This window comes from Ambystoma mexicanum, chromosome 7q, assembly GCF_040938575.1.
Source record: "Ambystoma mexicanum isolate Mex_15411 chromosome 7q, UKY_AmexF1_1, whole genome shotgun sequence".
NCBI classification, from domain to species: domain Eukaryota; kingdom Metazoa; phylum Chordata; class Amphibia; order Caudata; family Ambystomatidae; genus Ambystoma; species Ambystoma mexicanum.
Window position 1 is genome coordinate 1,064,282,028 of NC_090941.1, and position 26,444 is coordinate 1,064,308,471.

The window sequence follows — 26,444 nt, forward strand, 5'->3', positions numbered from 1 at the left end:
CCCAGGCTGATGAGAAGTTATCTTGAACTTTTATTTTATCTGTAACATCTATACCTCTTGATCCTTACAATTGTGGGTTTATTCCATCCCATTACTTTCTCCAACCCTGTAAAGTTTCCCTGATAAACTACTGAAAACCTGAGCCTGACATCTAGACTGGTCCTTGGATCCTCATCTGGTATCTGAGGGCCCCTTGCAGTGCAAAGAGCTAAGTGGCTAGATGGTCGGTATGAGGTGACTCATTAGTGTTGCAAGGTTCAATTTGTCTTTTGGCTTCTGGGGTGATGTTGGGTAACTTCCTAGCAAGTCCGGTGGATAGTCTAGGGCATTTATTGAAGGTCTGGGATACTTTTCCTGGTAAAACAAGTTCTGTTAGCAGTAAATGGCAGATCACTTTCACTGTGTGTGGCTGGCCACCAGGTGGCAGCATTGTGCCAAATATCAATTGTGCTTGTGTTGGCATGCAGCATTCTACACAAAGCAATGGTATTTGTTTGTTACCCATCTCAATGGGCTGAGTGCATTTTTTGCAGGTCGAGTACGTAAAGAAAGGAAGGGCCCTGCAGGTCTATTTGGATTTTTAAGAATTAGTGCTGCCTGAGCATGGTGTTCTGTCCTGGGGGTACGGGCGTTACAGATGCACCGTTTCATCAGGGCATTACTTAGTGGACAAAGAGCCAGTGGGGGGGAACACCTGTTAGACGGTTGACCTCGAAGGGGTGTGAAGTTTAAACCCCTTCTCTGCAGATACTCTTCCCTATCCAGCGTCAACACGGTTTTGCAGCTCTCATTGGCTGCGGAGAGAAAGACTGCCTATCCCACAATGCTTTATTGGGGAAAATGACTTTGCTCCTGTGCCCTGCAAACCTGGGGCAGATGTTCAGGCATTGGGTACTGCCTTCTGCATATTTTCCCCAGAAGGGATTCATTTTATGGTTACTCACCATACTAAGACAGATTTGACCTCAGTCTTGTATCCCGCTTTTCTGATAACTACCTACATGTGTGGTGTGCTGTCCTAAGAAAAAAGGTCACGGGTCTCAACGGGATCTCCGTGCTGTCACACTTTCTTTTGGGCTTGAGAAGCCTTTGCACCCGGTATCCAGCACATGCTGGCATGCTGGAACGAATCTGTGTGATTTTCCCGCAGCTGAATAACCCGCAACGGAAATGTTCGCATGGGAAATGTACGCTATACAAAATGTTCGTACATTTCCCATGCGGACATCGATTGCAAAACAACCCCAAAACCATACAAATACACCCCCACACGCCCCCACCTACACCCACAACATACCCCCACCACCCTACTTACCTTTCCTTCCGACGCCGGTTCCCTTTCACTTCCGTCCTTTTCTTTTTTCTTCTTTTTTTTTCCGGTCAGTTTCAGGGGTTTCCCCGCAGCCCCGGATTTTTTTGAATGTTTAAAATGTTTTGTTATTTTAGTATGGTGAGTGGGGTGTTGCAGGGGACACGCCCGCAGCCATTTAAATTCTTTTTTATTTTGACCGACCCCCCCCCCCCCAAAAAAGACCTAAACACATACTACGAGTTCGAACTTTTGGTAGTTCGAACTTTTCGTGGTATGTGTTTTAGGTCTTTTGGTGGGGTCGGTAATTTATATTCGGTAATTCTGGCCGATTCCTGCTGGAACACTTGGACTGTGGAAGATGCCGGTATTAATAACACTGCATTCAGCACTCATTTAGCTAGAGGAGCTATGCTCTGCAAAACCTTTAACCTGTGTTGCCAGCCTCGGGATATCCTGAGTACAGTCTATGGTCTTCACCTTTAAGGAATTGTACCTTAAAGCTGTCAGGGAGGTAGCTTACTTTGTGGTGAGCAGGCTATGAGCAATCTCAAACACCTGCCTCCAGGTCTTGGCATATAATAGGAATTTCTATTACTTATTGTATAAGGAAGTTCTAGTTGTATTAAAACCACACAGAATAGTTGCATTCCTCACTGCATGAACATCAGCTGTAAATGCTCTTACCTTTACCTGCGTTATCGAGATTGCAGCGGGTATTTGTTGCCCATTCGCAGGTCGCGAGCAGAAAGCTTCCGGATGAGGACCCTGATGCACAGAGGTATTGGAATTGTCCTGTGGACCGTGGGGTGGTTCTTGCGCTGACTGACCACCTGCCGTTGCAGGGTCCCAGTGTTCTCGTTGTTAGTATGTCCAGCTTCCTGATTGACAGGCCATGAATTGCTTGTTGTTGTGAACTATTGCAACAAAGAAAGAGACGGAGCAAAGGAAATGACGCAGTTCATAGTGATGGCCTCATTGAACGGGATTGTATGTACCATGCGTTGCCCAGGGGACACTTGGGTTTGTAGTTTTTTGTGTCAACTTTTGCTTTGATGCTGAAATGGTTAGTAAATAAATACGAAGTAAAATACGTGCTTTCATTTATTTAATAGAACTACAACTCTTGTATACTGACAAATAATGGACATTTCTATTGTGACATAGTAAAACCCTACTGTAGCCCTTGGGAGAAGTTAATCTACGTGATAACGTCCTCTTGCTCTTTAAGGATGGCCATGGCCAATAATCATGATGCCTTCTCCTCTTCCAGATCTTGGCTACCGGGCTGAGTGCACTATACTCTTCACTTCCACGAAAGATCGAGGTCCGAGGTGACGACTGGCACTTTCTGCGGCGAGAAGACTGGATCGGCGTGTCATCACTTGTTCTGTTTATGAATTCATTGGAGTTCTGCAATGCCGTCACTCAGGTATTCTCTTGTGTACCCTGTGCCTTTAAACTTCCATTGGATCTCCAGCCACATCTTATGGCTGGTAGGCTTACAACACTGTTTTTAAACACCCTGCCTTGTACCCTTGCAATGTCTTATTCAAACACCCTACAGGGACCGACATTGCGATTGGATAAGCAGGAGCTAAAACCAGCTCCTGTGTATTTAGCATTAACCAGTGACCAGGAGCTAGTGCATAGTGTTCATTTTTCCCCATATTTGTGACCCAACGCTGTATAAATGTGTCCTAATGTTTATTTATAGTGTGTTCCCAATAAACAGACATACATTCATATAGGTTTATCTGTACAGCATAAGTTATCTTGGGAAGCCAAACGCGACTCCTGCTAGCTGTTGGTTTCAAACTAGCCAGGCTCTTCTAAGCTACAAGCAGGAAATACATCTCTCCCAGCTACCCTCAATTTCGAACCAGGCGCCTATCAAATAACTCTACAAAGGTGTCTTCATTGACGCTGGCAGCATTTTATTCTTGCATGAGCTCTGAACATACAAGAGCCATGGAAAGAGCAATTCCTCAGCCACGATAGCAGATGGTGTGGTGTCCGCAGCCACATTTAGGGAGGTGTCGCTGTAAGGAAGCCTATTGATTGGCATGCACGTGAAAGCCCACAAGGTTGTATGAATGTTCAGTCCGGCTGTGTCTACGTTGCAGGTATGCTCACTTTCCGGCTCAGTGTCATCATTGAAGGCATTTCATGCTGCCTGAGAACTGGAACGAGAGGCACATGGGCACTAGGCAATGGATCAGACAATATTACATGTAATAGAGAATATCTCTTGGAGACAGTGGTTAAATAAATGGGTGGGACGAGCAGACCAGTACAGATCTTACATGGTGCTGTAAAGCCCCAAGTCCTCCAAGGCCAGAGGATGTACTGTTGGGAAATTGATTGTTCATGGAATCGACTGAATGTATCATTCTGGCTTGTCAGTGTAATGCTCATTGTGTACATTCTATAAAAACCCAGAGGTTTCTGTGCTAGAGGCCACAATGTTAGGACAGGGATAATATACCAAGTTTCTCTGTCCATTTTTTGGTGATGAGCTGTGAGATTCAGCATCTTTAAGCACCCTGCACTGTAGCCTTACAATGCCTCCTGAGAATATCTTGACCGTGCACTTGCTATGCCGTTCTTAAACTGTCTGTATGGAGGAGTATCAGAGCCACTTAGCATTGGTTTGACCAGCTAACGGTGAATCCTGGTAAGGTTGGTCTGCAGAATTAGTACAGGTGCTGCCCTAGTTGAAACTTGCATTGCGGTGTTTGATTGGATTGTAAAGAGCTGATTCTCACACACTTGGAACATGAAGGCGAGGTGCGAGACACATGAACATGACTCCTAATTTTGTGTGACAGCACTAGAAGTCTAGAGAAAATAGCAGTACTTGTTGGTGGTAGGAGTCAAACCCAAGCATTCTGTATCTAAGTATCTGGAAATTACACACTTGCCACTAGAAAAAAAACTGTTTTCAGCATGTCCTTATCACTAGGGAAGACCAGGGAATACCTGGGGGCAATTGTGTGAGAGTCCCAATTACAGGACCTTTGGGGGAGACGTGTGATACACCAGTCAGTGCCCTTCTCTTGAAATGAGTGGACCGACATATGCCATTGGGTGACACCTGGTAAGGGGAGTAGAGAATCCCTAGGGTCAGTGGGTGCGAGTCTCACTTGTGTGATTCTTGTGGGAGGCGAGTGATAAACTAGTCAATGAATGAACACATTGGGACAACACAGCAACATCCATACACGCAAGAGGAAGGGGCAGATATGCAAGTTGTGGTCTTTTCATGTCTACAGCAGCACTTGATGTGTGCTTTGCGGATGCCAGAATTGTATGTGGACAATTGAAGGAATCATCCAGAGGACACGTCCACTCACAACACTATGACAAACCAACACAACCGCAAGTGGGGGGAGTTAAGGTAACAACAACCATGTAGGGTTGCTGAAAATGGGGAAACAACTTTAGGGGCAGTTCTGGTATAGGATATGAGACAGCAATGTTTTTCTTTGGCTTTTTAACGTTTTTTTTTAGAAGTAGAGTCTACTTCTGGAAACCAAGTCGAAAGCATTCGAAAAATAAACATAGCAACCCTGGAGCTTATTATTCCCTTTGGGCCGTAATGCCCTTAGGTACTGAAATGTCACTATGTTGGTGGTTGTGTTGTGTTTTTTCTTAAATCCTGTTTGAAATATGCTAAATATGTTCTTTGTTTCCATCCAGGTATTTAGTTGTTCCAATAAAACATTGGCGAATAGTTTCTGGCTTGAGTCCATTATCGCCAGAAGGCGATAGTTCGTTGGTATAAGTCTATCCCCCTTCTTTAGAATAGGAACCAGAATAGACTGGGTGCCAGCTCTCGGGTATTTGGCCGAACTTGAGTATTTTCATAAAGTATAGCACCAATAGCGTAGCCCAAATGGTTGGATCGGCCTTAAATAGCAGATCCCAACATTTTTCTCCAGCATGGGGTCTGGCATGGATTCACATGCTCATGAATATTCTCCGTCGTCAGGCCGGGAATCCTCGGTATAGAAAAAATCAGTATCAGTTTCGTTTCTGATCTGTCTTTCTCAGTAGTAACCAATCACTGGTCTCTGGGTCATACTGCCCCCAGCCAATGACTGCCCTCTCCCTAAGCCCCACCCCTGGCAGCCATCCTCAGATTTTTACCGCACGTTCAAGTGTTGGGAGTCCTCGTGCTTAGCTCTCGAGCTTTTGCTGCGTTTTCGCGCTTTTTTCAGGAGATTTTCTCATTTCATCCGTTAAATGAGCCTCAAGCTCCACCGTTTCTACTTCCGATCAACGGGGATCCGTTTCAGAGTTTTCTCCGCCCCTCAAGGGTGAAGATTTCGTCGAGTTACGCTTTTGGAGGATTCCTACCCGGACATGGCCCAGGGGAAAGGGAGCTCGACGCCCGGGAAGCTATTCAGGACCTGCCCTGGATGCCAGCTTCAGAACGTTTTCAAGGAGGACGAGCATTCGTTATGCCTCTACTGTCTCCATGAGGACAAGACGCACAAGAAGAAGGACTATGCGTTTTGTGGAAATATGTCGGAGCGGACAATGAAGGATCGCCACCTCCGTCTCGCCAACTGGCTGGAAGGTAAGAGCCCGCCAGGCGAGAAGAAGAAGAAGAAGAAGAAGTCTGAGCGGTCTTCTAAGTACTGTGAGGGTGCTCCGGCGATGGGGGCCCAACAAAAGGCTAAGCACCGCGAGTCCGCGGGCACCGGGAGCGCCGAACGGTCGGGCTCCTTGGCTGCCAGGCAGGGCGCACCCTCCCCGGCGCCATCGACCATGAGCCAACGCTCTGGCTCGGGTAAGAAGAAGTCCGAGAACCCGGCGAAGCTTCTGGAGAGGCCCCGGTCGATCTCTAAGACTCCGGCAGAGGGGGAGTGAGGCTCAGACCCTCCCCCGAAGGTGAAGGCCCCAGGCGCACAGAAGGTGACGTTGGCCGTGATTCACCCTGCTAGGACCTTGATTGAGGATGTCGCCGCGGCCCTGGCTCAGCCTGTGGAGGCTACACCAGTGGAGGCGCCCTCAGGTACCAGAGTCTCCCTGCCACTGCGGAGGGAGTCATCTTTCAGGCCCAACGAGAAGACCCCCACGAAGTCCTCGTTGGAAAAGAGGGGGAGGGGGTGGTGGCCGTCGTGGATACGGACACGACCTCTGAAGAGGATCTCATCCAAGTCGTGGAGGAGACCCAGCCCATCGGGAGGGATCCCGACGAGGGCGACGACGAGGGCGACGACGAGGGCGACGGTGCGGCCTTCTCTGCCTTCCCCCGGTCCACTACCCACGGGGATGATACAGGCATGGACACGACTACGATGGGTACGGATGACGACGGAGGCGACGACGGGACGTGTCCCCCGTCGCCCCCTGCCCGGGCGTCCCCGCCCGATGAGATTGGATCCTTCCATGCAATGTTCTCCAGGGCATCCAAGCTCTTCCAGCTCTGCCCCCAAGGAAAAGAAGGAGGGGTTCCTTTACCAGCGGCGCGAGGCTAAATGGAAGACGGTCCTCGCCGTACCACTTCTTGATGACATCTGGGATGAGGGGCTCGCCCTCCTCAAGAACCCTGCAACGGCTCCTGCGAAGAGGGACCGGTACGAGAAGAAGTACCGGGTCCCCGACGCTGCCCCCTTGTGCCTTAGGGCGCAACCTACCCCGGACTCGGTCGTTTCAGCGGCGGCCAAGAAGAAAGCGGGGGGGGCATCGGTCTCGACCTCCCCCTCCCCTCCGGACGGCGAGGGTAGGAAACTGGATGCCATGGGATGATGGGTCATCTCATCTGCAGCAACGACCATCAAGGCGGCAAACGCCCTGGCCATCGTAGCCCGCTACGACAGGGAGTTGTGGTTCAAGATCTCCCCTCTGTTGGACTTCCTTCTGGATGCCAAGAGAGCTGAGGCCCTGGAAATCTTGCAGGAAGGTGAGATTGCCTCGGACCACGCCATTACGTGGCTACGGACATCGCCGACACCGGTTTCCGTCAGTTGGGCAACAGCGACGAGGATGGCTCAGGGCGACGGATTTCCGCCAGGACGTTCAGACCAAGGTTTCGGACATGCCCTTCGATGGGAACAACCTTTTTGGCAAGGCGGTTGATGAATCCCTTCAGGCGATCAAGACGGAAACGGAGACGGCCCGTGCACTGGGTGTGCTCCAACAGCGACGGCCGTCCTTTCGGAGCTCCGGAGGCAGACAGGGTGCCTCCAAGGGAGCCGGCAGCAGCTCCTCTACTTACCGTCAAGCTGCAAGGTCTTCGTCGCAGGAGGCCTACAGGGGACGCGGCAAGACAGGTGGATCCCGCCATCGTCGCCAAGGTGGTCAAGGAGGCAAAGCGGCCTCCAAGCAAGATTGAACGGTCCGTCGGGTCGGGCCTCCGCCGAAGCACCCCGGTGGGAGGCCGGCTGACGAAGTTCGTCAGCGTGTGGGAGTCCATCTCCACCGACGGTTGGGTGCTGGACGCCCTGGCCCTGGGGCACGCCCTCGAGTTCCAGAAGAAGTGCCCCCACATTCCTCCCGTGGCCAGGAAGGAAAATCACATCCCTCAACTGCTGTTGGAAGTAAGGGCGATGCTCAGAAAAGGTGCCATCGAGCTCGTCCCGAAGAGGCTTCGGGGCTCCGGAGTTTACTCAAGATACTTCCTCGTGAGGAAGAAGACAGGAGGATGGCGTCCCATCCTGGACCTGCGACGACTAAACAAATACATCAAGACACAGAAGTTCCGGATGGTCACCCTCCGGCACGTGCTGGGACAGCTGGAGGAGGGCGATTTCCTGTCGTCGTTGGACTTGGATGATGCTTACTTCCACATCCCTATTCTAAAGAGGCATTGAAAGTTCCTCAGGTTCGTGGTCAAAGGGCGGCACTACCAGTTCAAGGCCCTCCCGCTCGGATTAAAATCGGCACCCAGGTGTTCACCAAGTGCCTAGCACCAGTGGCGGCGCGGCTGCGCCTGCAGGGGATCCCCGTCTACCCCTACCTGGACGACTGGCTCATACGGGCAAGGACAAGGGAGCTCGCCGTGGAACACACTGCGAAGTCTGTCCAGCTGCTCACGGACCTGGGGTTCTCCATCAACTTTCCAAAATCCCACCTGGTCCCGTCGCAAGTCGCCCTGTTTCTGGGAGCACAGCTCGACACAGTGGCGCAGCGGGCCTCTCCGTCGGAGGAAAGGATAAGGACCATCCTAGGAAAGGTGCAACATCTACTGGCCACGGACGTGGCCAGAGTGAGGTCTATCAAGTCCCTCCTCGGAATAATGTCCTCCTGCATTTATCTGGTGCCCCATTGCAGACTTCGGATGCGGCCCTTGCAAGAATTCCTCGACGCCCACTGGATCCAGACGACGGGCAGCTTCGAGGACAGGATCTCGCTCGACGAAATGTTCCGTCAGGCGATACGATGGTGGGGTGTCCGCGCTCATCTGACAGCGGGAACAGGCTTCCTAGCCCCGGCCCACCAGGTGACGGTGACGAAGGATGCCTCCCTGGAAGGTTGGGGAGCGCACACCGGGGGCCTCCACGCGAGAGGCCTTTGGTGCTCGGAGGAGAAGACTCTCCACATCAACATCTTGGAGCTCCGCGGAGTGATCTGGGCCCTCAGGTCCTTCCTTCTGTCCCTCAAGGGCAAGGTGGTGAGGATCTTCACCGACAACACCAACACGATGTTTTACATTCGGAAGCAGGGCAGAACCAGATCCCCTGCCCTGTCCAAGGAAGCCCAGGATCTGTGGCATTGGGCCATCGCACAAGGGATGTTTCTGGTACCCTTTCATCTGGCAGGGATAAAAAACACCATCGCCGACTCACTCAGCAGGGAGCTGCGCTCGTGCCACGAGTGGGAACTGCGCCAGGATCAAGTGGACCGACTCTTCCGACGATGGGGCGAACCCCAGATCGATCTCTTCGCGACGGCGGTGAACTCCAAGTGCCGGAGGTTCGCCAGCAGGTTTCCCCAACTGAGGAGCATGGGCGATGCTTTCTCGTTCCCCTGGGACAGCCTGTTCCTTTATGCATTCCCGCCGTTGCCGTTGCTACTCCGGCTCGTCAACCAGCTCAAGAGGTCCCGGTGCAGGATGATCCTCGTCACACCGGCGTGGCCGAGTCAGATCTGGTTCCCGGACCTTCTGGACTTGTCAGCGTCCACACCAGTCAAGCTACCGACGGACGCGGATCTTCTCTCCAGAGAAGGAGGCGCCATTCTTCATCACGAACCAGAGTCGCTGAACTTGCAGGCCTGGCTCCTGCAGCACTAGAGTTTGGAGGATACGACATCCCGGCCGACTGCAGAGAGGTTCTTGCAAAGGCCAGGGCATCCTCAACTCTCAAGTGCTACGGACACAAATGGAAGAGGTTCTCCGTCTGGTGCCGGGCACAGAAGATTAACCCTCTGCGGATTACGGCCCCTCAAGTATTGCCGTACCTACTGTCTTTGGCCAAGGCTGGCCTGTCTCACGCTTCCATCAAGGTACATCTGGCTGCCGTCTCAGGTTACACCAGAATTACAGGACGGGCGTCCTTGTGGTCTCATCGTCTGGTGAAGGAATTTATGAAAGGACTGTTCCGATCATTCCCGCCGGTGAAGGCCCCTACCCCGGCGTGGGAGCTCAACGTGGTACTAACTAGGCTCATGGGGGCCCCATTCGAGCCTATGCATTCAGTGCCGTTGGAAGTTTCTGTCGTGGAAGACAGCATTCCTCGTGGCCATCACGTCTGCACGACGAGTGGGAGAGAGTCAGGCCAAGTCTTGCAAGCCTCCATACTTGACTTTTCATGACACGAGGGTGGTGCTGAGGACGCACCCCTCCTTCATGCCCAAGGTTCCGTCGGACTTCCACCTCAATGAGCCCTTGGTGTTGCCAGTTTTCTTCCCGTCGCCTTCGTCGCCGGCTGAGAGGACGCTGCACTCGCTAGATGTAGCTAGAGCGCTGAAGTTCTACGTGGACCGCACGAAGAGTTTCCGGAACACATCACAGCTGCTTGTGAACTTTGGTCCTGTGAATCAAGGGAAGGGTCTCTCGAAGACTTCCATTTCCAGATGGCTCTCCGGCTGCATCATGCACTGTCACCGGTTGGCAAACCGACCGCTGCCCGGCCGTCCGAGAGCCCATTCGACCAGAGCGATCACTGCTACTACGGCGTTCCTGTCTGGTGTGCCCCTGCTCGACATCTGCTGGGCTGCTACGTGGAGGTCGACGCACACCTTCACGAGATTCTACTGCGTCGACCGGGATTCCAGGGAGCAGTCCAGAGTCGGCCAGGCAGTGCTGCGCAACCTTTTCGCCTAAGGTGAGCCTGGTGAGGAGGTAAGAGTTGCTTAATGTTGAGTTGTTGTATTGCTTGATATTGAGCCTTGTGCCACCTCCCGTGGTTGTGCATGTGTATACTGCTATGTATTCTTATATTAATGAGCATGTGAATTCATGCCAGACCCCATGCTGGAGAAGGAACAAGTTACTTACCTGTAACTTTTGTTCTCCAGTATGGGTCTGGCATGGATTCACATGCGAACCCTCCCGCCTACCCCTCTGCGGCTCTTCACTTGGTCATACTGCCACTTCACGTGCTACCAAATCTGAGGATGGCTGCCAGGAGTGGCGCTTAGGGAGAGGGCAGTCATTGGCTGGGGGTAGTATGACCCCGAGACCAGTGATTGGTTACTACTGAGAAAGACAGATCAGAAACGAAACTGATACTGATTTTTTCTATACCGAGGATTCCCGGCCTGACGACGGGGAATATTCATGAGCATGTGAATCCATGCCAGACCCATGCTGGAGAACAACAGTTACAGGTAAGTAACTTGTTCCTTAATTAATGTGTCATTCACCAATTTGATGTCACTTTGAGCCGAACGTAATCTGTTGGCAACTGAATTTGTTGTTACTTTGGCGCATTTTTGAGGTATCTCTGATGCAGCTTTTAGAGTTGTTAACCAGCATAGTGCGCCATGGTCAGAGGCGCATTTCCCTGTCTTCTGACATAATCAATTAAAGATGTGACAATGCCATTTGTCCACCTATATAACTGATCAGAGTCATTGGGCCTCATTACACGGTAGGCGGTAACCATGGCGCTATTAGTGGGGCGGCTAGGGTAATAAAAAAAGGTAGAGGGAGGGCTGCAGAGGGGGGTTGTAGGTGGTCTCCCCCACATACATTTGCGGTAAAATGTCCTACAAAATAAAATTGGTCTAAGAAGTGTCAGGAGGGCTTTCAATGCTTGAAGACCTTTGTGTCCGGCCCCTGTCCTTAGGGCACCCTTCTGAGACCCTTCATAGTACAAACTGATGTCTCAGATCCTGTAATAAGAGCAGTCCTCATAGCTAGATGAGAAAGGCAGGGAACACCCTATTTGTACATCAATCGCCAGATTAAAGACCGAGGATTCAGGTGGGCCACCGTAGAACGAGTGTTTAGCCATTATGGGGGCCCTTAGGAAGCTGAGACCCTACCTATTTGAGACACAATTCCCCATAGAGACTGACCATATGCCCTCAAAGTGGCTGATGAACATGGAGGGTGAGAATCCTAAACTGCTCAGGTGGTCCATAAACCGTCAAGGCTTTGAGCATAGGCCAAGTCCCCAACATGGCATTACTGATGGTCTGTCCAGAACGTATAACGGACTGGAATAAGAAATCCATCAAGGGGTAGATTGGATCCCTCTGTCCCTAGTCTGGGTGGTATGGGCATGGCAAGTCTTAGGACCGATGTTTCTTTTTGCTGCTTTCCCCCCCAAATACATCAATGGGACACCCTGCCTTTTGCTCTTTTATTGAACCTTTCCTGACCTTTGAAGGTAAGTGAAGCCTTTTGCCCCTCTTAACTTGCTAGCTCATCTGTTTTGGGGGTACTGATGGGTCCCTATGGTTATCAGTGCAGGGGAACTGTGTCCTCCATAGTGTAATGTTCTTGTTCATTTTGTCATGCACACCTTATGTGAAGTGTGGTAAGGACACTTTGTGTCAAAATAATCTTGTTTTTGGTAATTTTGTTGTTACTTGCATTATGTGTCCAGGATGTGTTGGTTTTTAATTGATAAAAGTTGTCTAAAGCCTAAATAAATTTCTGTATTTTTATACATTCTGCCTAACTTGTACTAAGAGTGTTGTGTGTGTGCTTAACTGAACCCGACACCACTCTCATGCCCTCCTAAGTCTAAACCTTGCTGTTCAGTCACACTACAGAGACAGAGTTTGGGTAGACATTAGTGTTTGTCCCTTCTCATCAGAATAGGGTAGCCCCTGTCAGAACTGTCCAAAGGGCTTATTCTGAAAATCCATCTTAACACCTAGCTGATTGTTTGGCCCCTCGTAACAAGCCCCCAGGACCCATATCTGATGGACTGCAACGCTTGTAGCAGCTAACCTATGTACCAGATATTGTCTAGCTCAGTAACCCCATCCCTCCTTACACCCGTTATCCCTTAATGCTGCTTCTGGTAACATGCACATTCTCTTTTTTGCTGCCCCTCCGCTATCAGTACATCATAAACATCATGCCAATTGATAATACTAAACATAAGGGATTCTCTTCTACTGTGTATACTGACATATGCATACAGAGGGAAGCTGGCGGTAGAAAGGTCTGCAGTCTGTGGCCCCAAGATGTTTCAGACTGCCACTCCCACCTTCACCCCTGTCCCGTGGATCTCCGGCCAAATGCCTCGACTCTCTGGGCCTTACAGTGCACGAGACAATGCGTGAACAGTTAAGCTTCAAAGTTATTCCACACAGGCATGTCATGGGGAACAAAAGTCATGTATTTACTTGTCCCATTAAATGAGAAGATTGAGTGTCACAGATCCTCTGGGGGTGGCTTCTGTCATTATGGGTTCTAGGTCAAATGTTCGAATGCAAATGATTTTATATATTTATTTATTTATTTGGGGGGGGTCCCCCCAAACCCTGGGTTTTGGTGCAAAAAACACTATTTTTTTACAATACGAAAATAAAAATAAAAATATATTTTTTTTAAAAAAAATCGACCCTTTAGTTTTCGGTGCTATTACTTCGACCCTTTGGCCATTCGATCATTTTGGTGTCGAACCTTTGACCGGACACCATCATTATGTGTTCATTATATTTCACCCAAGTGTAGTAGATTTATTTTCGAATGACTGTGTTGTGTTAGTTATAGTCCAAGGTTGCCATAGCTTTTTATCTTCCGACGGTATGTTAAGCCAGATGGTATGCACTGTGTATCATTTGTACTTCCAGACATTGGTGTTGCAGTAATGATTCCTGCGGGATACCTGTTTAAACCAATTGAAATTAATATTTTGGTAGCCCTGTGTTTCTTATATGTAGTCAGCCACATTGTGTCAATTTCAGTCCCTCTATATCAAATGAACGGCATCCTTGTTATCCCATCTTCACAACACCTTTGGACATTTCCAAGCACTTTTTGCAACAACCTCTGCATGTTATCCTTTTACCTGCACACTTACCCTCTACAGGCCCTGCTCTGCGGCATCTCCTAACACTGTACTCTGGTCTGTTTGCAGACCCACCTACAAACACCCAATGCTGTAATTGAACCCTGCCATATTCAACCCTCCAGTAATGGGATCTGCTAGCTCACCGGTAACATACAAACACACTGATACTGTGAAAGGAACACTTCTAGTGACATCTGCAAATGTATTGTAATGGGATCTGCCATCAGTAGTATGTGATGTGATATGATATGATAAGTCATTTATAACGCGCCTGTACACAAGTATTACTAGGCGCAACAAGACAAGGAGGGGGAAACAGAAGGAGGACAAATAACAACCTTACTAGGCCTTTGAATGTGGTTTTGAATGAATGGGAAAAACACTGAAGAATGGATTTAATTCTCGAAATTGGGTTCAAAACTAGTGGGAGCCGCTTTGTATAGTTTCAGGAAAACACTAGCAATGATGATTGGATAACTAGCAGGTAGAAAACTGAATTCTGAGGTCAATTGCAAAGAATAGCTATTTTATACGTGAGGAAATTGAGCCAAACGAAAAATCAGCGGCAAACTGTTCAGCGCGCAAGAAACGCGATTGCGGCAAAACTATAAGGAATGCGTTTCTAGCATGCACTGTTCAGAAGTTATGAAGGCTTTAGTAGAGGTTGGTTTTTCAGAAAGAGTCAAGATTTACAAATGAAAGATGCGCTTTTGAATTACAAACAGGATTTTCTTTACACTAGGGAGTCTATGAAGCCACACGCTACACGACAGCACAGCCACCGACCCAGTGACGCCTCCGGGTGGTTTCTATCTGCCGAGACGCTTGTCTTTCTTCAGCAAATATATTAGCGCAAAGATGATATTATCACTACAATTATCACAGAACTATATGGATAAGGGAAAGATTCAGGAAAACAAGAGATGTTTTACAATTCAGTTCTGGATATGATAGAATGGGGTGGACAATTCTATGCTATAGATACTCACAACTATTGTTTGGAATAGGCCCGTCAGGATCTGGTCAAAGGTTCTGGACTGGAATTCTGCTAGCCCACCGGACAGGATTCAGGGCGCTCGGTTTCTGCACTCAGCATGGCACTCGGGACACTGCACGGCCTCTGGACTGGATCTGACGGGTTGGTTCTGGGTTGCAGCTATCTGGTTACCGCTCTGCTCTACTGGTTTGGATCTCTGGGTTCTAGCAAGAGTTCTTGGCAAGAAAGCATAAACAGCACGCCCGGTTGTTCTTTTTGTTGTGCCCCTTGGAAATCTGGGGGTAAAATCAGGTATCAAGATTTTAGAAGGCCAGCTGAGAAGGGTTCAGCTTTGGAATTGGGCCTCTCTGCTTTCAAAGTTCTGGAGTCTTGGATCTGTGTTTTTCCTGCAGAGCGCTTCGCCAGTAAATCAGTTGATGGATGAATCTGTGTGTGTCTCTGGGTCCTAAACTGTCCATATTTATGTATTTCCCTAAGGGGTGGGTAGGCTAAATTATACTAAGCACACCCTCTAGGAATCCTATTGGTTAGGGTCTGTCCTCTCTCCTGATTTGAGAAGGAACACAGGGTTTCGTGATGATGCAGAATTTTACAATCCAGGGAGTACCTCCCCTTTGTTCTGTACAGTATATCTATTTTTCACATAAATCATATTTACAATAGAACCAAATTGTAACAATACATATTCACATCACAGATTTAGTAGAGCAAGTATCCGTCCGAGTCCCAGCTCACTGAGAGCTTTGGTTCAAATTTGACCGTTTTTCACACTTTTAGTTGGTTACCCAGTGTCAAATCTGTACACATTCGTCTACATATATGCACATGACATCTGGGCATAATCCTGTGAAGTTTCATATTTCTAGCATCATCATAATTGCTACAAAGTCAACATTTCGGTAGTCCTGTTTCTGAACATAGCACAGGGTTCAGAGTAGTTTCAAACAGCGGGCCAAATTTTCCTGTTAACCTATAATTTACAGATTTTTACATGTTTTTCACAGCTCTCTGAGTCTTTTTCAAATAGAATACAACTTGAGGTTTAAGATACACAAATCTGTCTGGTCCCGCCCCCAAGGTTTGGCTGGGTCCAGAGCACTCCTGACCTCTTCCTGCTGGCAATTAGTTTCTGTTGACACCCGAATTTGCATTCCCTTTCAGTCCAGGAAGCCTATTGTCTCTCTCCCAGAAAAGCAGAGCAAAATCCCCTTCTCCTTTCATTAACATCTAAATGATAGTTACTGGGCAGAGAGCAAAAGGAAGGCACCCTTTGTTGGAGCAAACTGTGGAATGCGCTTTGAAGTCCTCTGTGGCTGGCAGTTCAATTTAAAACACTTTGTTTAAAATTGTCTTTTCTAAAATAAACCTTACCTTTTCACCAAATATACACACAGATCTCTCTTAATTCCAGTCTTTTTAAAACATAGAGATTGCATAGTAGCAACCTATATTGCTTTTGATGGCAAGTCTCTTCTTTTCCACAATTTGATTTTAAGACACAAGTTTTAAACTGCCAGTATAAGTAAATGATAGCTTTGACACAGGCGAGCGGCGGTACTGCGCCCATATTCTGACATATTTTCCCAGGCAAGCACCTTTTTGAATGTGGATATTTTTGTGATGAAATGTGCTTCTCCTGACATTGTGCTTATGGGGATTCCTTAGATAAGGTGATGGTTAACAACCAGCAGGGATGTTGGATCTTTTCTGGTGTTTGGAAACCATTATTTTGCAATTTTAACAGCCAAGTACAAACAGATTTTAGAGCACTTCTGGGTTTTCCTAGCATTGCAGCACTGTCTTTTCTGGTAATTCCATATTCACTCTGTGGGCAGCCCAATGACAGGTTTTGGCAGTGTGGTCTCCTGCTCTACCACTGACACAGGCAATGTAGATTGGCAGCCTATTTGTCCGGTTTCCCAGCGCACTTCTCAGAGATTTTTAGCGCGCACCAGGCTTTTTGGCTGCCATTCTGTTGTTTCTGATGAAAGCAGCGCACAATGATGTTGCAGGGCAGAGCATAGTGGGTCAGAACATCCCACAAGCCCCCCAGCGCGATTTGGCGTAGATTGTCCATCAATGGGAAGTCACGAGACTGGGATGATCAGTCTCTTTTCTTTTGGTTCAAATGGCAAAATGGCATCATCTTTTCTTTTGGTTCAAATGGCAAACTTCTTCAGCTTTTCACATCAGGGGTGGATCGACCAGTTCTCCTCGCCCAGTCCTGATGTGAGTATTGAGCAATACCCCGGGCCCCTTGGATCTTTCCTCCCGGTCCATGGGTGGTCCTCCTTGGTTTTAGTCTCCTTGGGTTCCAATTCTAGGATGACAAAGCAAAAACATATTTGTAGACATTTCCCCCACCGCTATTAATGTAGTGTGGCGGACACATACATTTTGACAAATCAGGCCCCATTTTTCTATTGGCAATTTATTGACTATATACGGAATATTTCATATTGGGAATTCTAGGGAGCTGGAGTGACCCCTTCTGGGTTTCCAGAAGACTCCTCCATTTGCTGCAGAGTGTGCCTAGGATGGCAACACTTCAGTTGATTGATATGGACCCACTAATCTTCCCCCTCTGCCAAACTGCCTTTGGGGATGCAGATTTTGTAGCCGACTGGTGAGATTTTGTCTACAATTTCAAAAGGTCCCCTCCAGATAGGCAAAAATGTGCGCTGTTTGGCCTGGTTCCTTTGGAAATTGTATAAGTAGACCCGGTCTCCTACATGGTATTCTTTTCTAGTAGTCTTTAAGTCACAGTGGTTCTTCATGCTGTCTGCAGTTCTTTCTAGGTTTCGCTGAGCATAGGCATAAGCATGTTGAGGGTGTTTTCTGAGATTTTCAACATACTCATGAGTTGTGGAGGCATTGATCAATGTCTGCTCTTGGGTTCTGTAGAGCAGATGCTGGGGAAGCACCATCCTTCGTCCAGTCACCAGCTCAAACGGTGACATTTTACTTGCAGATGGGTAGATCTGATGGGCATTAGGACAAGAGGTAATCGAATATCCCAACTTGGCCCAGAATCTGCCACAAACTTTTTTAATAGGCTCACAATTGTTTTGTTGTATCTCTCTACTGCACCACTAGAGGCTTGTCGGTAGGCGATGTGTAATTTCCTTTTGACCCCAAGTATCTCCCACATCTTTGTCATTACTTCGCTAGTGAAGTGGCTACCTCGGTCTGACTTGATCCTTTGGGGTAGTCCAAAACGCGAGAAGATGTGGTTGATCATCAGGGCAGCTGTTGTTTCTGCCTTGCAATTTGGGGCCGGAAGACATTCCACCCACTTATTAAACAAGCATGTCACGGTCAACATGTACTTGTTTCCCCTAGAGGAGCGAATCACGGGCCCAATAAAATCGACTTGCAAATCTGACCATAGCAGTGTCAACCCCCTCTTTTGGAGAGGCACACGGTGTGTGAGGGATGTTGGCTGAAATTGTGCACACAAAAGACACCTCTTCAAGTATTGGTCGAGGTCCTGCCCCATGTGTGGCCAGTCTGCAACCTCTCTTAACATTTCAAGTGTTGTATGAAACCCCTATGACCGGCTGTGGCTGCATCATGGGCGTGACTTAGCATCAGGCTTTGGAAAGAGGTAGGGACCACCCACTGATCATGGCCAGCTAGAGATCTCCTTACCAACAAACCGTTTTGGATTCGGAACATTTTTGGACATTTCATCAACACTCTAAGGTCCTCTTTCCCTATGTAATCTGTATCCATCAGGGGAAAGTTCTCAGGGTCCTCAATGTGTTGATAAAACTTACCAATTATTGGATCCCCTTTTTGAGCCGTAATCAAATCAGCATCTGAGGTCTCTTTACTACTCCATTGTACAGTTGAGAGTTCATTGTGGGCATTTGTCTGGACCTAGTGATAGCAGGGACCTGGATTTCCCCCAACAGAGACTCGATCTCAAGTAGATCCCCTTGGATGGCTCCCATTTTGGCCAGCTGATCAGCTAGGTCATTTCTAGTTTTGTCTGGTCCCTCTACCTTAGAATGACCCTTGATCTTTTTCCAGTAGATGGTCATCCCATTCGAGTTGACAGATCATCAATGTTGTGAATTAATTTCCCATGTTTCAATGGTTTATTAGCACATAGCATACCACTGGTTTTCCAGTTAACCAGGTGCTCCATGAACCCGTTCCGTACATAATCCGAATCTGTGATTATGACCAGTTCGTTGAGTTGATGTTGGGCATGATGTTGGACAGCAGTGAGGATGGCTTGATGCACAGCCATCACCTCTGCCACTTGATTACTTCGGGGACCAATCTTGAACCCAGAGGAGAGTTCTGGGGTCTCATTCACCCAGGCATTCCCTATGCCGGCCACAAGTTCTTTTTCCCCGTTGTCAACATGGTAAGAGCATCCATCCACATAGACAGTGGGCATTCCCTCACACTTGTCTTCTTCAAAGACTTTGTGTGGGGAATTGAGGTATGCCTCCATATTGTCCTTGATTTTAAGACTTTCGTCCTTGAGACAGTTTTCCCTGGCACAATCATGCAAGTCAGCCAGACCTTGCGCTAGGGGACTCTTCTTGTTTTGGCCATATCTGACCTCCACAGGAAAGCCTTGCATTGACAGAATCCAGGAAGTAATTTGGGAATTACCAGCCCGTATTCTGTCACTTTGGAGATATTGCAGAGGCTGGTGTGGAGTCTCCTCTATGATGTGTTCCTCCTGGGTAAACGTGCGGTAATTCTTCAATGCCCACACCGTTGCCAGGCGTGCCATCTCACAGTCATTGAATTTGTCCTCCACAGAGGATAAAGTTTTACTCGCATAGGAGATTATTTTATTGACCTTGTCATGCTTTTGGTATAATACTGCAGTCAAGCATGTATTTGAGAACCCTGTCTCCAAGAATAACTCCTTGTTTTTGTCACGGTAAGCTAGGCAAGGCGCTTGTGAGAGGCTTCTTTTGAGTTGTCTTACTGCCTTCCGGACCCCACTCCCACTTGACCCCCCTCCCCCTTAAAAGATGAATCAGGGGTCTTGTGATCTCTGCGTAGTCCTCAATGAACTTTCTGCTGTAATTAGTCAGTCCAAGGAGGCTCCTTAGTTCCCGCAGAGTTGTGGGGTCTTTTAATTTCTGGAGTGCTTCCACTTTCTTTTCCTGGGGACAGAGACCCTGAGGAATAATCTCACGCCCCAAGAAATTTACACAGGTTCTACACCACTGTGCCTTTTGAAAGGAGAGTTTTGCTCCGGCAGCCCTCAACTGTGTCAGAACATAACGGATCTCTGCTATGTGTTCCTCCACAGGCGAGCTTTTCATGAGAACGTCATCTACATAAGACAGGTTACCCCTCTCACCCAGGTCGGGCATGGCCTTATGTAGAAAAATTTTGAATTTATTGCCAGAGTTGATGTATCCGAAGGGAGTCCATGTCCATGCGTACTGCTGCCCCCCAAAGGTGAAGGCCAGCTTGTATTGGTCCTCCCTACTGACAGGTACAGTCAAGTATCCATTGGTCAGGTCTATTACAGTGAATACCTGTGACCCCTGGATCTGGGCCAGCCCTTGGTCAATGTAGGGAAGAGGCCATCGGAAAGTATGGACCCGTTTGTTGAGCTCCCTAAGGTCGGCGCAGAGCCTCCACTGGCCGTTTGGCTTCAAAATCCCCAGCACCGGATTATTGAAGGTGCTGTGGACTGGACAGATTATCCCACGAGACTCAAGGTTTTTAATTATTTCAGTAAGGGACTCCATTGATGCGAGAGGCAAGCAATATTGCTTCACAAACACAGGAGTCATGCCAGGGTCCGTGGGAATTGTTGTTGTGTGGATGTTGGTGCGACCACAGTCATATGAGTCCACTGCAAAGAGATCTTGAAAATCCAAGAAAACTTGTTTCAATTTTTGCTTCTGCTCCAGAGTCTCACAGGCATCAGCTAGGTTGACTTCAACCATCTGCATGAAGCCTGGAAAGACTTCCGGTTTTGCTATCTGAGCAGCCTCCTCCAGCTGGGTGCAGAAGTCCCTGGTCAGAGTGCTGATTTGGAATGGTGGCTTCAGGTGGGGAAGGCAGTCCTCGCAGACTTGGAAAATCACCTCATCCCTCCTGGAGTCACAGGTCACATCTTCCTTACCATAAGGGCAGGAAGTGTACACCAGGAAACCACCCCCCCCCATGCTGGGTATAGATCCTGTCTGGTGTTGTGTTGTCATCACTATCACTGTCAAAACAGTCCTTGGGGATTGGTCCTAACAGTTCATTACCTAAATCTATGGAGAAATGTCGGTCATCAACTGCGGCTAGAGTGATACTCCTCTATTGGATGGTGTCATGTTCTATATTGACTAGTGGTGTTGGGTTTACCCCCAACCCTTGCAGTTGGAAATAAGCATTTAGAAGAATATAGGCGTCAGGGTTTTTCAATTTCTGTCCTCTTTTAACTTTAACTTCCAGGGAGAATTGTCGGGTCCTTTCTGGGATGGTGACTTCCTCTCCAATCTGAATTTCAACTGCATAAGGCAGCAGTTCAGCTGACCCAAATGCTTTCTCTGGGTCATCAAAGCCCATGGGATTATCCGCTAATCGGGACCAAGCTTTGAAGTTTATTAGGTCCAAACTAATGGCAAAGCGATTGAGAACGTCACTGCCTATGTAAAAGGCGGCAGTGACGTCTCGCACGCCCCAACAATTATGGACTATGTTCTTGTTGCCTATGGAGATTTTGAGCATACACCTGCTTCGTAGGAGATGTTTGGAATTGGGTGTTTCCAGATCCATTTCCCATTTGTCTATCAGTTTAAATGTGGGAATGGCTGGATCTTTTGGGAGTTTGCGGAATGAAGCTCTTACCGTTGTTCACACACACTCGGGCGGGAACAGAGTCCTTCCCTTCATTTAACTGAACAGGGATGAACAACTGCTCTCCAATTTGCTGAATATCAGCCAGGCTCTGAGCTGATGTCTCATCTTTCTGGACTATAGGAGTGGGAACGTCTGATTGTGGATTGGTAAAGAATTTCAGAGTGTTTCTTTCCAGTGTGGAATTCCACCTTAGACTGGAAGGAAGGTTGATTTTCAGAAATAGAGAGGACCCCCCCCATCACCAGTTTGTTGTCCTACTGCTATTACTGTCACGTCTGGGATTTGTTTATTTTGGAAGTGAAATTCTACTTGGTCAGATTTTTGTTCAACCATGTGGCAGGTGCCGTTTAAAGTAACATGGTTGTTGCTCTGTTTTAATTTTATCGGTCGGTTAGTCTGGGTCCAGAGGACCTTGTTTACGCAATCTATTAGGGGTGACAACCTTCGCAGGAGGTCATTCCCTAGTAAACAAGGGGGGCCCTCTGGAGTTACAACTATGACCGGGTGCTTCACCTTGTATCGCCCAATTTTAATGTCCAAATCCGCAGTCCCCTCGACAGGAATTTCCTTCCCGTCGAAGTTCTGAAGTTGTCCAGGAAGAGGGGTGAGAGGAATTTGGTGATTCCCCCCCGCTTCCCGAATTCAGTTTATCAAAGGCCCTTTTTTGACAGAAGGGTAGCCTGGGATCCAGTGCCTACCAGTGCCAAAATTGTACACTGCCCCTGTATTTGGACCGGGGCATAGAATCTTCCCTCCTTCTCCGCAAGGGGGCACAGATAATGTACATTTTTGGACAACTGGTGGGTTAGTTTTCTAGTTTTGGACACTGATAGAGAGGTGATTTGGGCAGAATTCTGTTGGGAGTCTTGAGAATCCGGAAGGAAAAGGTGGCAACTAGATATGGGAGAAGGTTTGAGTTCCCCTGGTTCCGGTTCTGGCCCCCTCTCTTTTTGGAGGCAGTCACCAGGATGAGTTTGAACCAGGGGATTTTCATGTTGTTGGTTCTGGGGTTGGATGATGGGCGCGCTAGCTCAGCCCCACATCTACCCAGTCTGGATTTGAATCCTTTGGGACCCATTTCTCTTTGGAAGGAGTTACCCCATCTCTGAAGGAGAAGATCCTTTTCCCAGGATCCTCTGAGGATCCCTCCTTCAAATTGGAAGACTTGTACCTCTTCCTCAAAATGGGTCTTTTTGGGTTCTTTGTTTCTCCTACCCCCCGACCCCCCTCTGCTCCTTGGGTGGCAGACTTTCAGGGGCAGGAGATTTTGGTTTTGGTTCCTGGGTTTCCAGGGGCTTTTTACAAGTGGGGAAGGAAGCTTCCTCCAAGGCTTTACACCCCCTTTCCCCTTGTGCCTCCTCCCTGGGAACCGGTGTATTGTCATGGTTCTTCCCCCGTCATTGCTCTGGAGCACTAGGTCCGGAGTTTGAGGCATTCTGCGCCGGCATGCTCATCTAAGGGTTCTGTTGAGCCCTCAGCATGCGACCCAGATTCTGTGCCATGTTTTTGGACCTGGCGCTCTAGCTGTGACACCCGCTCAGGCTGATACAGGGCCCTGTTGTCTCCCCTGGGCTGATCCCGGGAAGGGTAGCTATCCCTTCTCTGAAAATACCCCGGGTCTGGAAAATGTGGGTATCCCTCCGCCCTTGGCCTCCCCTGAGGAAAGTGGGGAAAGAAGGATGGATTGTTTTGGGGTTGAAAGTTTTGCGGGTACCTGGGGAAGAAGTTCTGTCCAGAATTTGGGGAATTTCTACCCCCCTGGGGGAAGTGAGGAGGGAAGTTCCCTGGGTTAGCTGCTGTTTGGTTGCCCCCCCCCCCCTTGTGCTGGAGGAGTCCACACATAACCCAGGATGGGTCTATTTCCCTTTTAGCGGGGACTTATGTAGTTGGGGGAGTTTGGGGTCCCATTTGTGGGACTACCTCCTTGGCTCCCTGTTTGTGACTGCCCAAGGGCCTTCTGGGCTTGGGATTATTCCGATTTTGTGTAGGCAGGTTTTTAGGCCCCCCATCTCCAAATCTAAAATGGGGGCAACCTTCACCTCCGCCACCTTAGCGGCAGCAGGGCTGTTGGTTGGTTTGGGGCTTTTTGCATTATTTTTGTTTTCTATGGGCTTTTGCACCTCATAAATTCGTGTGGCCTGTTCAATGACCCAGTCTAGTGATCTTTTCTCATGAAATCTCTCACTAGCTGGGTCATGATGTACTTGGGGAGAGCGTGGAAAAAGTATTCACGAATTCTTTGCTGTCCGTGCGCGCCCTTCTGGTGGTCTGCGCAAAGGCACGCTTTAATTCCTGCACAAATTCTTGTGGGGCCTGATCCTCCCCACATTGCAAGTTGTAGGCTGCCTTGCGAGCCTCCTGAGGATTTCTGTGCACAGAAAAATGCTTCAAGATGGCCGCCCTGTAGGTGGACCATCTAGAATGATTTTGGTCCTCCAGCCCCGCAAAGGAGCTGGAGTATACTGGTGAGAAGGTCCAATTCATATATTGAATACAGCTTTGGCTGTCCTTCAAATGGAAAGTTTCCATCATTGCTCAAAGAGCTCTAAGAGCTCCCAAACAGAATATTTAGCGTTCTTATGATACGGCGTGATGACGCTCCTTACCGCTTTGATTTGTTTTAAGGGGTTTTTAAGCAAGGCCCTTTTTGCCTTATTGGCCTTTTTGGTTCGGGTAACCCTGGTCCACTCCTCCTCTGACTCGGAGGCACTGCTCCCAGAGGTGCCTGTCTGGTCCTCTAGGCTCTCCCGGATTCTGCGAGCCTGGGAATGGCTGGCAGATTGTGGGGACCTAGTCTCCTGTGTCCTGGGGCGCTCAGAGGAGTCTTTTTATTCCTCCTTGCTCCCACGATTTTATGAGTACCCCTCCCACTGTCCTAGCTGGGCAGAGGTTTTCTGGATGCCCTTAGTGGGCCTACTCTCATGGAGTTCCCCACTAAATTCCACAGTACCTGGGTACCCATACCCAGATGCCCGCCCATCCATTCCTAGGAGGTGCTGGTCTATGAGCCACCTGTTCCTGATTGGTGTTACGCTCACCTGTCTCCCACAGGGGCGTCGGTCGGACCCGGACTGCTGCTGCCTCCACCCACGTGTTGCGTAGTGCAGCGATGACTGACTGGATCTGCCCTCCAATTCTTGTTTGCTTGACTCGTAGAAATATGCTCCTACAAGTGGAGATATGGATTCAGCCACTTATGGATTCAAGTGATATCACCCCCACTGTCCTCCCCTCTTATCACCACTGAAGTGCCCTCTGAGCAATCTCACCTTATATTCTTGAAGCATGAGCCCTCCATCCTGCGAAGTACGCAGGGGCGCGTTGATGACCAGTTACTTCACTGGCCTGAAGATATTGAAAGAGTTGTAGACGAATCCTGACTCCAAAAGGTCCTGGCGAAGAGCCGTAATTATATAGTTCGTAAGAGTTCAAAATGTGTAGAATTCACTCCTGTCCAAATCCTCTTTTATCTTGCAGCATTGACCCAATAAGAAGATTGACAACTGAAAGAGCTCCGGTAAAAGTCTGTGTTACCCAACACTGTCCGGTAAATAATGCCCAGGGTTAAACTTGCTGCTTTCTCCTTTTCTCACAGGTGCGGCAAAAGAAGAGGTGGCGTGCTGATGAATAATACCTCCGGCGGTAAAATCAGGTAAGCATATGGCGGCTAAAGAGATTGTCTCTGTCTGTTCTCTCTGCTCACCTTGTTGTTTCTTGTCCCCCCCTTAGGTGCCGGAATTCGGCGATGTAAAGATGGAGACAGCGCCGGATCGAAGAGATGCTGCGTGGAACGGTGAGTATGGCACGGCGTTGCTGTTGGCGATGCGACACGTTTAAAACAAAGTCTTTCCTCAGGTTTGAAGATGCAATGAATCCGGGATCAGGTAAGAAATCAGGTAATAGTCTTGTTCTAACATTTGCTTCTTTCCTTCTTTCTAGGTGCTCCAGGTTCGAGGCGGGCGTGGCAGAAGGCTGGATGCTGCTGCTGGCACGGTGAACGTTACGCTGCTGGATGCAGAATAACGCGAAGCGTGTGCTGCTCTTCGGGCGTGGTTTAAATAGCCTCCAAAGTAGTCCCAGGTAGGTATTCCTCCCCGACCACACCCCAGTAACAAAATAGTCCCTAAGGTAAAGTAGTCCCTTTCAGGCCTCACAGGGGCTTGGATCTTCTTTCAGCATGGTCTGCATCAGGTAAGTGTGCACTTATGAGCCTGGCGCCAGGACTGAACCCAGACAGCCCCTAGCAGGGGTTGCTGGATTTTCTCAAGGCAACATGATGCCTGTTCCCGGGGCTGATGGACGTGGTCTGGATGCCCGGGGGTATGCATCATGACAATTGGATTGAAATCTGCCATCCCCGTGGCCCTTGGCTCATGTGCGCCAGTAGACATGGGGGTAGCAGAGTCAAGAGATGAAGGCCTCTGGTACTAGGGTTCCTGAGGTTATGCTCGGGTGTTTCCCTTTCCCAGCGAACCTCATCTCTGTCAGCCCCTGCTCCCTGTTGCCATGCAAGAATCTGAGCTTTCTGTTCCTCTATCAAGGCCTTGCTAGTTTCTATCGGTCTCTCTTCCATGGCTACCTGTCTGTGGAGCCTGTCCTTATTCTCACAGAGAGCCTCATTTTCTCTCTGTGCTTCCTGTTTTGTTTTAGAGTACTGGGCCAGTCTTTGCTGTAGGAGGGTTACCTCCTGAGTCCTGTCCATAATGGCCTGGTCCTTCCTTGCTAAAGCCTCCTCCACCCTCCTGGTGTGCTCTAACTCTTTCATGCTCTTTTTGGAGGTCACCCAGTCCCTGAAGGGCCAGGTGATTTTCATGCATTTTCTCTTTTAATTGACAGACTTCCTGGCCTAAGGTGCCCCTTTACT

At 48.8% G+C, this 26,444-nt stretch overlaps 1 protein-coding gene across 4 annotated transcripts in view; it reads left to right on the forward strand.

The window, feature by feature from the left end:
- The window catches only part of FHIP1B (FHF complex subunit HOOK interacting protein 1B), an 889,991-nt gene that overhangs the window by 565,409 nt on the left and 298,138 nt on the right, over positions 1-26,444 (forward strand). For all 4 annotated transcript variants that reach the window (XM_069640430.1, XM_069640429.1, XM_069640431.1 and 1 more), the window contains one exon: positions 2,583-2,741. In XM_069640430.1, the coding sequence (XP_069496531.1) occupies positions 2,583-2,741 (159 nt within the window). The remainder of the gene's footprint in view (positions 1-2,582; positions 2,742-26,444) is intronic.